Raw genomic sequence first — 15101 nt, 5'->3', positions numbered from 1 at the left:
TCGGTCCAAGTAAGTATTGACAGCACCATATCAAAGGCTTAGTCAGCTGCAAAGTGTAATTGAGAAACTCGGTTTTGCTATGTTGAAGAGATAACATCCCAGTTTCAAAATATGTGAGGATGGTTTTGGACTACAGCTACAGAGAGTGTTGTGGCAAAGTTTCTGTGGTGGGAGAGTCATCTCGGCAGAGTCAAGGTGGTTACATTTAAATTTATAATGTAGAATGGCCATTCCAGAAAATACAAAACCTCTAAACTTAGACCATCATGAACAGAAAATACACACAAAGCCATAAGATGTAAATTTGTGGTTTTAAGTTGAATGAGAAATCATTAATTTTATCCTAGGACTTTCCCTATCAGGGCTTTAATCTGCTTGGAAAATTTGACAGCATATCAAGGAGAATCAAAAGAAATAAATTGTATGTCCTAAAACACCCAAATTGTAGAGTGCCTGAACCATGAGAAAGCTGTACAGTGATGCATGCTTCTACAGGCTTTACATCTCTGTGTTTCTGTTAAGGGTTAAGAGGAAAGTGCAAAGTAATTTATGCTAAAAATGATCACAATCTCAGCAGGGTATAAACCAAGAAAAAAATTTTGCTTCCAGCTTGCCTCCTCCTGGTTTCATACCGTATACATACTCGGATACTCAATAAACTTCAGACCTGCTATCAGCCTAAGAAGGCAGGGGGCAATCGCAAACACAAGCCGTCCCCTCCTTGGGGCAGCGCGTTTCCCTGCCGCAGCACTGGGAGCTGCAGCCGGGCTGCTGGCCGGGCTTGGCTGCTGCTCTCGGGTCTCGGCGGCACCTTCTCCACTGCCCAGCTCCGCACTAGCCAGAAAAGAGAGAAAGCTCCAGAAACCTGTTTTCTAATATATTTCCAGTAAATCACAGAATCACGGAATCACAAAATGGCAAGGGTTGGAAGGGACCTCTGGAGATCATCTAGTCCAACCCTCCTGCTAAAGCAGGTTCACCCAGAGCAGGTTGCACGGGACATCATCCAGGCGGGCCTTGGCTGGTGTCTTTGCTGACTGGGCAGGGCCAGCATCTTTGATTCTTAGGAAAAGGGGAGTAGAGCAGAGGCTGAGTCCGTTGCAGTGAGCACAAAGCTACACACTAACCTCTCCTTTTCACCACAGCAGTTTTCAATCACTTCTTCTGCAGCAGAACTTTCTGCTTTTACAGATCTATTGATAACTGCAGTTTTGACTGCACTGTTCTCTATTACTCCTTTAAAATTACTTGTGTGATTCGAATGTTGTTTGTTGTTTCAGACCATCCCAGTATGTTGCATGAGTGTTTTGGAACCTGAGACTTGAATACCTGGGTGCATATTGCTCAGGATAGTATCATTCAAATAATAAGGATTTTTTGTACAGTATTTGCAATACTGTTTTTCACAGAATATATGTGTTCACTAATGAAGAGTCTTCACCTCTCACTGAAAATCATGGATGGGACACTAATCAGAGGCCCTTTCAAGCTGCCAAAAATCCCTCTTGTGCCACTGACAAGTTGGATTGCTGATGTCTCCATGTGATTTCAGTGGACCATGGCATCAAGCATACTGTTTATTCAGAGAGCCTGATTTCAAGTTGTTTTGTACATTCCATACATCTTCATGTCAGATATATCTTGGCATAAAAGTAAAATTTTAAAAATATATCAACAGTGGCACACGTTTGGATACTGAGAGTAAAAAGAAGCCTTAGAAAAAAGGATTTATGGATTGCACTTAAAAGCTAGTATTCCCTGAAATGAGAAAGAGAAATCTTAGGGACTTACAGTAACACAGATCATTTCAGAAGTATTTGTTTGGCAAAGGTTTTCAAATTATAAATAAAGTTATAAACGTTTTAAATGGAGCAACTGCCTCAGCAGCTGAACAAATTATCACCAAATGTTTATGAATCTTGTGATACGATAAACGTGTAGCCATAGGATTCTACCAAACCTTCTACATTCTGATACATATTTACTGTTCTTAAGTAATTTAGCTTGTGGTAAGATTTCATTTTCTCCTAATCATTGGACAGAAAAGGCTTTCTGATCCTGAGATAAAATAGTGATGCTTTTTCCAACTCAAACACTTTTAGTAAACACTGTCTGCAATGACAGTTGTGTAGCAACCTCAACTCGCATTTTCAAGATTCATATCTTTGTATAAAACATCACTTGGGGACCTCAGAATATAAAATGATTTTTTTTAAAAAGTGATCAAGATTTAAACTATACATGGCTTTTACTATATTGATTATACTGGAAAGTTGTTCCAGACTGCGCTGCTTTGATGGATAAAACTCATCCTGACTTCCCAGCCTACCTGTATGCCTGGACAGTCTGGATCCATCATCTCCCTTGTCAATTAGATTAAGTAGTACTTACAGCACTTTGCTTTTTCTCAGCTCTGTTATATTTCCAAACCCATGATATACATTCTCAGCCTTTGCTTCTCTTAGTTAAAGAGGATGAATCTTTTAGGCTCTTTTTTTTTTTTCCCTTTTAGTTGCCTGTATTTTTTTCATGGAGACCAGAACATCGGTGATTAAATTTGCATGCAATATTCCAGCAGGGTGCCAGCCATGCCTTGCATAATGTCATTAAAACTACTCTTTCTCTAAAGAAATACCCAGCCTACAGCAATCCTACTACTGCCTTTCATTTCTGATGGGTGCACCATAACAACAGATCAAGGTCAGTCTGTGATCAACTAATTTAGCCAGATTTCTTTTTATTTCAGTGCAGAGGAAATAAGCAGCAATAGCCAGTGAACTAATTTGTATTATCTGTATTATTTATATACAGCACATGTTCCCATTGCATCAGCTCTGTTCCCAAATTTGCTACTTCAGCACTGAAAAAAAAATCCAGTTAAAAACCTGAGGACCACAATGATGACTCCAGCCAACCTACACAGAACCCCAAAGCAGACTAAAGGTGAAGACTGTGCACAAGAAAGTAAAAGAAGGGATGTTATTTGTAGCAAAATTCACAACGTGCAATTTATTATGGTGTTTTATCCTCATACACCACATACATACGTATATGTCATAACATAATGTATTCATAATCCCACAAAAGCAGATTAACGTAAATGAACTGCAAGATAGTTATATATATATAAAATAAAAATAGTGTGCTAAATACTAGCATCCCAAGTCCACACACCTGGATTCAAAGGTGGTCAAACATTTTTCTTAGAAATACAAGTAATTCAGTGTTATGTATTGGAGTGAATGAAAATTTTGCAGGAAAGTGCTGTTTAATGCAGCAAAACAATCCGTTCCTTTATAATTAGTAAAACTTTTTGAAATTACCTTCCTTTATGTCATGAGCAGTCATGAGTCTAAAAATAAATGGATTTTGGCTTTCTAAGCAAATTATGCCCTCATCTTAGAACACCAAGTGATATAAGTCAGGCTGTAGTTCTCATGCACTTCTGTGATACTCTGAGATATGTGTATCCAGCATGGCAGAAACAGGTTTAATTTCAAAAAATATTATTGTTTTCACTGACATTTTCAAAAACCTTGCAAGTTTTTTTTTATCCTTGTTAGTCCATTTTAGGAGAAAATCTAAAACTCCAGACCTTAACATTGCCTGAAAACGCTCTTATCTGTGTCCATGTTACCAGCAGTAATCCAGCTAGAGAGTTCACTGTTGAACTAAAGAAGAAAAAACAAGTATTTCTATTTTAAGAGACACATGAACCTTGTTGGAATTAAAATACGCTGGAAATGTAACCCTTGCAGTGACAGGAGTCTTTTAAATGGTTTTCTGAAGTTTCAGCGGAGCTGCACATACAAGTAAATTTACTGTCATTGCAATTCCATCAAGACCTTTTAGCTTAAAATCCACCTTCCATGTATATTTTTTGCCAAAAGGGTAGCAAGTAACAATCAACACCTGAAGCAGGGTTTCAGACCTGAAAGCCCTGACAAGTCCCCCCACCAAGTACACTTACAGCCAACTACACATTAATTTTAGCAGATAGGAACCAACATAAGCCTGAGTTTTCCCAAAGCTGAGGCGTACCTGTATTTTTGCTCTGGATTTTTCACTCCTCTTATAATACAAAAAGAATGACTTGCTTAAGTGCCTGGATCGAACTGAACAAAGATGTTTAATCATCTTGCAGTGGTGGAAATGACAGCGTTATGAAATACTAGTGCAGTGTGTTAAAAATCAAACAAACCAATCAACCCCTCCCACTCCAGGAAACTCAGATGTTAGTGGTGGGATATTCGTTTGAATCAGCAACTGTCGCTGCTGTACAACTGAATCTCAATTTATTAATTATTATGTTGAAAATCGAGAATCCTGATTCCTGATTCCTAATCTGCGCCACCTGTTTCAATCTGAACAGTTTACTTTTTCCTACTGGAAAATCTTCCCTCATTGCTTGTGATGTCTATGTTCCCAAAGAGTAATATATGGGCAACTATTTGCTCTAACCAGTTTTATTCCTGATGTATCTGTAATATCATCCAGCTCACCCTTTTCAAGATATTTTAACTGCATCTAATGAATAGTTAAGCAATAACACATTTTACAATTTTTCCTTTCTAGGGCTGTTGCCCTAAAGACAGAGATGAAGATATGAAAGACAGGGAGGATGGAAAAGAAACAAAGTGAGGAGAGCCTTCACAGAGACATGATTGCTCATATGCACTGTATGTGAACTATGGCATAAAGTGAATGAATCTGATTTTGTCTTGCCATATTATACTTCTTCAAGAAGCATCACAAACTGTGGCCTTGGAAGAAACAGAGTACATAGGTTCATCGTAACAGAGCAGCTGGGGCTGTGCAGTGAGAAGCAAAAAGAATTAGAAAGTTCTGCTAATGATCCAGAGTGGCTCTGGCTCCTGCCATTGTTCGTCTCCAGGAAGGGTATCTCCATGTTCTGCACGATGTTTCAGGATGCAGTATTTGCTATGGTCCCATTTCACAGGTATGGAGACTGAGTTCTGGAAAAAAATGAAGAATTTGCTCACAAACTTGACCCATTCCTTAAAATCTTCCTTATGCCTGCCTCTTCTTCTCACTTCCAAAAAAACCCCTCATTTATTTATTCCAAGAGAAAACTGACAAATTCTGATATGTTTTTCCATGTATGCTCAGCTCACCATCTTTAGCCCTCTTCCCTGTGTTTCTCCCCAGTCTCCAGTATCTGACCTCAGTAAATAACCCCTCCTATCTCTCTAACTGTTCCTTCTCTGTGTTCTTCAGTGAGTCCTTGCCTTTTTCCATTCCTCTTTGGGGATCTCCTACAGTTCTTTCTGTTCTGTGCACATCTTTTCTAAGTAAATGCCATCTACAAACATAAATTCTCCCTCCGATTCTATGCCTCACTTCTACCCCTGTATTCTGTCCCTGTGGATGGGATTCATATGTCTGAATGTAGATATTTATTTCTGAACCACGCATTGCAGGCTCTCTGTGTAGTCTGAAAATCAAGGCAAGAATATTTAAAGAGCTGTAGGGTGCAATTAATTCAACTGCTAAAGAACATCTCTAAAATAAAGCAGCTGAATGATGATCTAACTGTGCTTCTTTCCTTTCACTATAAAGGGTAATATCTACATTGTAGCTGTATAAAGTTAAGTGAGATAAATCCTACTCTTTTGTCCTAACTAGTCTATCTCTAACACTTATTTGTAGACATTTAGGCTCAACATAGCTAATATAAAACTAATATTCTCCATAGCATTTTTCTGCTCATTTCTTGTGGACAGAGCTATGAAGCATCTGATCACACGGGACCTGACCTTCGTGTTCTTGGAGTCCTCACACTCAGACTCACAGCATCTTTCTATCTGACATCTCTAAAATACTCCGTTTCTGATTCATTCACTCAGCTCTTACTGTTATCCAGGCTCTCACCTCATGCATGTGTCATGCTTGCTTGGGCCTGAGTAAATCCCATGTCTCCCCTATATACCCAGAAGACCTTTGCAATGAAAATTTTCCAAGTCTGTTGCTTTATCCATGCCATTAGTCTACTCCTCTCTCTCAGAGGTTCCTCTTCTCTGTTTTATCAAAGAAAGGCTTTTGAGGACCTTTCCAACCAATAACAGCTTTTTTTTTCTTCTGATTTGGCTCTGAAGCCAGCTTCAGGCTTTGTTCAGAGCATGTGGCTAGCTTGTACCTGGCCAGATTTTCAAAAAGCAGCTTTATACTTTCTTCCCAGCCACCACTAATGTTTGAGTGCAACCTCTTACAAATATGTGCAAAATTTCCCAGCCTGTCTTTAAACTCTTTCCTAAACTTTCCTTTTCCATAATGCTTCAACAGCCCCTTGGCTAGTTTGGTAATTTCCTGGAACAACTCTCCTCTTTCCTGTTGACAAACACTTACATGACTTTTATCTATCTGCTGCCTCTTCTTGCACATTAGACTCCAAGTTCTCAGGGCTTTGACCATGTTTTTGTTCTATTTTCTGTACAGCTCCTAAAGCACCAAGGTCCCAGCACATGTTCAGGTAGACCACATTATCTCGTCTAGTTCAGCAAATGTGCCAGGTTTCAGATATTTTTTGTACTAGAAAGATCCAACAGACAGGAGGATTTTGGCCAGCGTGTTCACGAAGTATCTACACTATGCCATACTTGATTTATTTATATTTATTTCTTTTCCCAGCAGAAAATAAGTCGCATTTACAGAGCATAAGAGACTGTCAATTTAGAGCACAGTTATAGAAGTATAAATGATTTCTCCTAAGGCAATAGGAGTTAAGGGAAAGGAGGTCTAAGTGTTAATGCAACTGTCAGGCACAGAGGAAGGAAAGGAAACCCCAAAAGTTTATTTAATTATTTTTACTTGAATTTATTTTACATTCTTGATTAACCAAATCCAATAACAACAAGAAGCTGCTGTGAATATTCTCCAGCTAGCTTGGAGGTGTGGGGATAATTTTGCAGGTGGATTTTTCTTATTTCCCTTGCGGAAATAATGCTTTTAGTGCATAGTGCACAGAAGGAAAACAAAGACAGTGACAGATGCTCTTAAAGTGTTTCTTAAGTGGACAAATGGCCTTTGTAACACAACAGAGACTGAGAGTGTTATTTATTAGAAGCAGTGCAAAAGCTGCCAGTCAACCTTACCTTGGGGAGCTGTAGTCCCACTTTCCTCTTCTGTTGTAAGGCAGCAATTAGTTCTGAAAAATATGAAGTCCTCACACAAGATCACTAAGGTGCCACATAAGTGGTTAACAATAGTTGCTGAAAAGGCTGGTAAAATGTGCTAATTAAAGGTGAACTGAATGATGTAAGAAATTCAACTATCCATTGCTTAGCCAGCTGCAACTATTCAAAGAACCTGGTTCAAAGAATAAAAAAAAAATTAGTAGGAGACTAAAAGAAAGTATCTGTCATATTGGCAGAAGGGAGGCACTGTGCTTCGTTCCCTCCTCTGTCTACTTCAAAAGCCCTGTGCCTTGTTAACTCTGGCGTATTTCTCCTCCTGTGCTACTTGGAAAGACCTGATGACCAAGTAGACCATGTTTGTTAATGATTTCTCTTTCCTTTGGTTCTGCAACATGTCTATACAGGTACAATGAGGCTTTCGACCTCATTACTTTATCACAAGACTTAGTCAGAACAAGATGAATTCAAAAGAATGAGGCATCCTGTTCTCCTCCACAAATGAAACACAGATGATAAACTGAAGTGATTATAAGATGAAGGTTGCTAAACAGAAGAAATTAAATAAAATTCCTCTTAAGAGAAATCAAAACATATAAAGGCAGCAAAAGTAAGGCAGCAAAATGTAGAACTAAAATAACCATATGTTGTGGTTTAACCCCAGCTGGCAACTCAGCCCCCCACAGCCGCTCACTCAGTCCCCCTCAGTAGGATGAGGGAGAGAATTGGAAGATTAAAAGTGAGAACACTTGTGGTTTCAGGAAAAGACAGTTTAATAGGTAGAGCCATACATGCAAGCAAAGCAAAACAGGGAATTAATTCACTGCTTCCCATGGGCAGGCAGGTGTTCAGCCATCTCCAGGAAAACAGGGCTCCATCACGTGTAACGGTGACTTGGGAAGACAAATGCCGTAACTCCAAATGCCCCCCCTTCCTTCTTCTTCCCGCAGCTTTATATGCTGAGCATGATGCCATATGGTATGGAATACCCCTTAGGTCAGTTGGGGTCAGCTGTCCCAGCCGTGTCCCCTCGCAGCTTCTTGTGCACCCCCCCCAAGCCTCACTACATAATCCCTGTATTATCAACACTGTTTTCAGCACAAATCTAAAACATAGCCCCATACTAGCTATTATGAAGAAAATTAACTCTATCCCAGCCAAAACCAGCACACCATATGTGTGCCTGGGAGGGTAATCACAAAGAGGAAATATCTACTCTTTTTTAAATGTTGGAAGTGGATAAACTTAGAAGTAAGAAAAATAAAATGCTTTAGTCACTAGGATAGGGTCATTGCATGTTGTCACAGGGCCATGGGCTTACAGTTGCCCTAGTACACCAGATGCTGTTTTCAGATTTAACTTGTTTGGATTTTTCCTCACAGTAATTCTTACCTTTCTGAGCTTTTAAAGCCTAGCTAAATAGTGATAACTGTTTTTGTCACACATACAAGGTCCACGTTCTCAAAATTAGCATCACATAAAGTGTAATTTGGACTTGAGCAATAATGCGAGCATCAGTGCTTTAAGAGTCCCATAAGAGATGTAAAAAAGTGCATAGCATGCAAGTTCAAAGATAACTGAATGGGAAGGTGAATTTGGTTCTGATACAAATAGAAGGACAATAATTTTCAAGGAGGGAAATCAGTTACAACTATTTGAAAAGGAAGGCCACCTTCTGAGTCTAGTAGCTCAGAAAGAAAGGCTGAGATTTAATTTAATTTTTGTAAAGTAGTGTAATTACTATCCCTCACTTTTTTCTTACAGTCCTGATTGTTGTTCTTGTTCATGTACAAGTACTGAAATCTAACTAAATTCCCTGGATGCTGAGAACCAGTTTGGGTCTGGAGACATCAGCCCAGCTCTGAGCTGAGCTGCAAAAGCAGCTGGGGAGATGTTAAGCAGTGACTACGCAGAGGTGCTGGTGAGAACCATACAGTGCAGCACTAACTTGAGGACATCTCAGTCATGAAGAGAAAACATAACTTACACTCCTCTGACCTTCTGCACAAATGCTGATGGGGTATTGCTGTTTCTTGTCTTGTGTATCAGCACTGCAGCACTTTGGAAAAATTAGAGCTGAGGAGATTGCTGTGATTCAAATTGTGAGCTTGAGCCCTAACTCTGTTTTGAACCAGTAAGATTTTGTTCCAGCGGGTCAGGATCAAGTTCACATTAATTTGAGAGTATTAGGCAGAAGAGGGCTATCTGCAAAAGCCCCCTGGTGCCTAAACATCGTATGCCAGATGCCTAAGGATTAGACAGGCACCCGACAGGGAAAGACTTACACACCCATCTGTCTCTCCTGTGGCAAAGACACTTCTACATGTGAGGGCAAAAATTAAGGATGCCTTCAGGAAACAAAAGAACTGAGGAAATAGATTTTTTTTTGGTGGACCACCCAGTAATGCATAGATGCATGAATTACACCTAAGCTCCTTTTGGAGATACACTACCGCTAAAGCAAGGAATCAAGAGATTAAATGATGCCTAGATTAAATGCCAACTGTCAAATCCCCAGCCATGGATCTAAGTGGTGGAAACCTTCTCAGCATGCAAAAGCAGAGGCTGAAGCTACAGAAGTACACTAAAATATAACAGTAAGGTGTATCAGGAGGCAAGTCTCAGTTTGTTGTGCCCCATTCTTTCAACTGTTCTTAATGCAGATGTTTCTTTTTTACAAAAAACATAGATAAGCAGCTTCTGAGCAGAGTCCATACTGGCATCCCTGAGACTGTAGCATGCTACATGTGAATTCAGTTCTTTAATATTATCATTATGAAGCAGAGTGGCAGAAGGCCAGCAACGGCTGATCGGGGAACAATAGAGCTAATTACAGCTAGCTGCAAGCTGAACAGTCACCAGACAGCAAAAATTCTCCTTTATTATGGCTGAGTCCCATCCTGAATTTCATTTCAATTTAATCTGTTCCGAACAGCAAAAAGTTGGAGCATAACAAAACCCTTTGCAAGGCAGTTCCTGGAGCACCAGCTTAGGGGCTTTCCTCAGCTATGATGTCCTTTGCTGGTACAGAGCAGCCAGGATTTACAGCACTCTACGTAAAACCAACTGATATCCTGGTTTATTACCCAGTACAACTCTCCCGCACTGTCATGGAGACACATCCCTTTCAAGTTTTAAAGATTAACAAATTACACTTGCATGACCCTTTCCGAGCTGATCTTCAAATACTCTAGGTGCTGCCAGACTAAGTAAAAACTATAGATGGGCTGCTCGACAGAGCTCTACAGCATTTTTTTGAAGGAAAGAAATGTTAGGTAAACTTCATATTTCTCAGGGTCTCAAATGGGAATGTGGGGCTAGCTAAGGACTGAGCTGCTCTCGATATTTAAAAGACGTCTAGATGTGGTGCTTAGGGACATGATTCTATGATTCTACATACAGCAGAGTTTTCTCAAGGTTCAGTCTAATTACACAGATCTGACCCAGCTTCCCACTGTCTGGGAAGACACACTGTCAGTGTCTTCCCACTGACACAAAAGGTTCTTTCATGATACATATGAAATATTTTTTTGAGGGTAGTGATGTTGAAATATAGCACATTAAATTAAACATTAGAAAGAGAACTAGTGGTCTCTCTATGCCACTAAGTTTTATCTAGAAGAATCCAGCAGTTTATCAGTCATCACTGATGCAAAAAAGTCTCCAGGAAGTCAGGCATGCTCTAATTCTCAATGTCATAAAGAGGACAAAACTAATGAGCAATAATAGCAATAACTTTTGTGTCCTAAAAAGCACAGGGTCAGAATAATGAAGATACATCTTGGGCCCATCAGTATAGAAATCACAGCTGTTCTTATGAAAAATGGAATCAAAATAGCCCTCTGTCACAGAAGAAGTACAATGAACGATCATTCCCAACATTTTTAAAGCTACTCCTATATCCAGATAAAGAAAGACTAAATTACTGGGTTTATTTTTCTGTGTACCAGAAACTAGATTAAACACTTTACTAAAAGAACTAGATTTCAGATTTAATCAAGAGTCAAAAGGATTGTCTTCACTGAGCAAAACAAGCCTTTTTTTCCCCTGCTTTGGGTTGATGAGTACATATGAGGTATTCAAATATAAAAACCACAGTTAAAATACGGCACTTTCATCTTGGCAAAAGCCTGTTAGTGCAGGGGCAGAGGGCTGACCTTGGCCAGTTCACCTCTTAGTAAAATTAAGCCTTTTTTCTTTACCACCCTCCCTTGTGCTAGCGCCCACATTACTTATAGACAATAAAAAGCCATGAAGAACTTGATAGAAAAGCAGCTTAGTTGCATTTGAATAATCCACTGTGTTTCCACTTTATCTTCCAGTTTAACTATCTTTGAACATACTTCTCTGCATACTTTGGGAATGAATCCTCTCTAAAATATCTATATAGGTTAATCACATAAATAAACAGGAAATATAGAAGTAAATGCAGCTTAGAATCCATGGCAAGAGATTTAAAGAATATTTTTGACTCTTTTCTGTTTCCATGGGGCTGATGCTCAGGCTAAGTAGTATGAAACAAGTGAATGTAATGATAATAATAACACTCACGGATTCTCTTTTAGCTTCCCACAGCCCAGAGAAGGAAAATAAAGTACCCCAAGATGGGTTTATATATGATTTGCTTGTACTGAGAGATGTGTCATGGAACTTGGCAAACTTTCTCAGGTCACGGACTTTGCTACCACAGTGCAATGTGAGCAGTTTCACCAACTGAAGTAAAAATAATAATTTCCTATCCTTTAATCATAAAATGTTCCTAAATAGACAACAGATAACTCCCTCAACACACTACAGAGCAATGGCTGCAATTTGGCTCTGTTAAACCCATGCAGTAAGAAGGCACCCAACTCAGTGTTTTTTAGGATGGATTTACATTTCCAAGGACAGCCTCAGATTATGCCTTTCACTTCCATAAAACAAAGAGAAGGACTGACAGATGCTGTCCAGGCACGTAGAAAGCACCTCCGTGGTAGGGTCATCGCTCCCTTGGGGGTCTGCTGATCTAGTTTCTAAACTCGAGCAGGAAAAACCACGTGCAATATTTTGGAGTTTAGGCTACTGTTTGAATTAATCCCAATGGGATGCTGAAGGTAAACTGCCCCATGCGCTTTGGAAGACAGTACTGTCTCTGTAGATCCCTTCTCACTTTGAGAAGTCAATAATCATTAGTGTAGCCTCCTCATTATGATTTAAAGAAAGGTTGGGATGCTTGCAAGCCGTGGAGAATGGGAAGACTGGGAAAGTTCATCAAGGATTTAATTACAGATAAAATACTGCTAGCATTTAGAAGACATTTAACAACAAGGTTAGTAGATGATCATTACTAGGCTTTTTTTTTTTTTTTTCTTTATAACATCTACTAAGTATTTGAAAAGCATCAGGATCAGTTTGGCCTGTATGTAAGAGTGCAATGACAGCTCTGTTAATCATCCAGAAATCATCTGCTTGGGACAGCGTGATAAATAACAGGCAAACTATCCAGCCAGTTCTTGGAACCCTGCTTTGGAACAGTGTGAAACCACAAATACTATCCTTGTGCAAACAAATGTGACTTACAGTTTATCATTTATATTCAAGCTGCCCTGAAAATGTCTTTCCTCTTCCTGAATCATTAACTTGTCTGAAAAAAAATAGAATCAGACACATATTAGAGGAGGTCAATAGAAGAAAAGCAAATGAAAAAAATTAAACAAAACAATAGACTGTGTTATGTTTCCATGGAAAGGCAGCAAAGGAAAAAAGAAAGGCCAGAAAAAGAACGATGAAAGGATTAAACAGAACATAACCAATATTTCAGTAAATGATGGCATGTTTCTCTTCCCTCTGCAAATATTTCTCATGTATCAATAGTTACATGTCTTATGATAGGCAAGCTGGGGAGAGCTCACTCTGCTGAGGGCATCCTCTGCCTCCTCATTACACACCATGTATTTATTTTGCAAGGTACTTGGAAGATCGCTTTTTTCATTTCCTAAGGCCTCCTCCATGTGTTCAGAATGATGTTAACCAAAGAGATAAAGACGGTTATTGCCTACTCACACAAGTGACAGATGATTACTACTGTAATTACACCTAGAGCCTGCGTTTGCATCATATCCCCCTGCACAGCTCCAAAGCCTCTCAAATCTGAGAGCTCTTCCAAGGAGATGTTTAGCTTGCCATTATTTGTAGAGGTATGGCTGAGCGAAAAAAGCTAAGTGGATGTTTACGTTTATATGGAAGCCTTGCCAAACAGAATCTAAGGCAGCTTTTCACAAAATATATTACCCCCGTAACTGCAGAAGTGATGAAGAGTCTGTAATTGAGAACATACCGTCAGTGGGCAAACACAACAGACAACTGTTGAACACATTGCGGTGTCAGAAGAATGTGAAAATAAGACCTGACATGAGAGCATTTACTCCATGGTACAGCTTCAAGGTATAGGCTCATGCTATCCAGTCCGATTACGCACAGATAGCCATTTTTGCAGTGTGCTGCTCTGGCTTTGTATGTGGCACTAACACAACTGTGTTTTGAAGACACAGAGCACGGTTTGCGTTTTTTCCACACGCACTCAATTTTGGTGCGCTATTTTTACCAGGTATTAAAGCCATAAAATAAATGTTATTCTAAACATTTGTGAAAGATTTTTTTCCCCATGTTGCATTTATATATATCCTACATTTGATTTCCATCCTGTTGGTTCCCATTCAGAAAAGGAGCTAAAGGGGAGAGCAGATGATAAAAAGCAGACATCATACGGATTGTGTTTTCTTGCATTTTACTTTTGTTTGTTGGCTAGGCAGAAATAACTCTGGAAATAAGGATATATCTTCAGGCTGGAATTTAAAAAAAACAAAAACAAAAACAAAAACCAAGAGCCCGATGCAAATTTGTACAAAGGTGATGCCTATTTCTTGTGGGCTGCTTTCAAAAAGATAAAAGAGGTGGGTTTCATCTGCTGTTCTGATAACAACACAAGTAGATTTGGCCTGAAAAAGAGCAAATTGGGTGCCTTTTAGAAGATCAGGAAAAAGGTCATGACCATGGGAGTTATATCTAGCATTAGTCTAAAAACCCAACCACAAAACTATCATCTCTGATGTAGCATTTGCAAGGGTTGTAACTCCAGCCTGGAGAGCAAGGACCAGCCCCTGGTAAATGGTCATAACTCCACTGAAGTTAGAAATTGTTCCTCAGTTTACCCAGGCTGGCCTTTTCTTTTAGAGAAGCTTGAAAAATACATACTTTTTAAGTAAAATAACCCAAATACGTAGGCCCGGAAAGCCCTTTACAAGGGGCTGAATATTGCTCTCCAATCCATGAAAACCTTTCTCCAAGACTAAATCAAACAGCTGCTCTTAAGCATTTGTTGTCTAAAAGGATGAACGTGCCTCTGATAGATAGCAGTATAAATTGGCTTATAGTCTAGATGGGATATTTGAATTTATAATAAGTGTAACTAAACCACAAATTCTTTGCTGGGCACAGGATCACTCTTAGTGGTTGCTGTATGAACTTAATTATCGGAGTAATTTCATTTAATTGTTCATCTCAGCAGAGCAGCTTGGGGCTTCAGGATTTTGTCACCCCAGAAAGTGAAGAAGTCTTTTCTGGTGTAGCATGGGAAGTGATTGCTTCTCAGTGCTGTGGGAATCCTCAGATAAACGTATTTTTGTTACATCTGGAGATTGATACTGGTATGTCTGGTTTCTGTTAAATGAGATCTTTTATACTGTCAAAGCACAGCCACAGCCGCATCCATTAATTAATCCGTGATTTTCTCTGTTTCCCTGCTATAGTGCTCTCACCGCTGGCCACCGCTTCAGATTTGTCTCTCATACATACAAAGGATTTTATGTTACTTACCAACTAATCATTGGAAAAACTGCTTTAAATTCACTCCTAGTAGTACCTACGTACCTTTTGATCCACATTTGGCCAGACACCCACACATACTGCTGA

At 39.4% G+C, this 15101-nt stretch overlaps 1 protein-coding gene across 1 annotated transcript in view; it reads right to left on the bottom strand.

Annotated features, from left to right (window-relative positions):
- The window catches only part of VIPR2 (vasoactive intestinal peptide receptor 2), a 227810-nt gene that overhangs the window by 114348 nt on the left and 98361 nt on the right, over positions 1–15101 (bottom strand). Inside the window, exon 4 of the mRNA XM_009648605.2 lies at positions 644–834. Within this exon, the coding sequence (XP_009646900.2) occupies positions 644–834 (191 nt within the window). The remainder of the gene's footprint in view (positions 1–643; positions 835–15101) is intronic.

This window comes from Egretta garzetta, unplaced genomic scaffold (assembly GCF_000687185.1).
Source record: "Egretta garzetta isolate BGI_Z169 unplaced genomic scaffold, ASM68718v1 scaffold181, whole genome shotgun sequence".
Classification (NCBI taxonomy): domain Eukaryota; kingdom Metazoa; phylum Chordata; class Aves; order Pelecaniformes; family Ardeidae; genus Egretta; species Egretta garzetta.
Note: the sequence above shows the minus strand (reverse complement) of the source record. Positions and strands in the feature narration are given on the sequence as shown.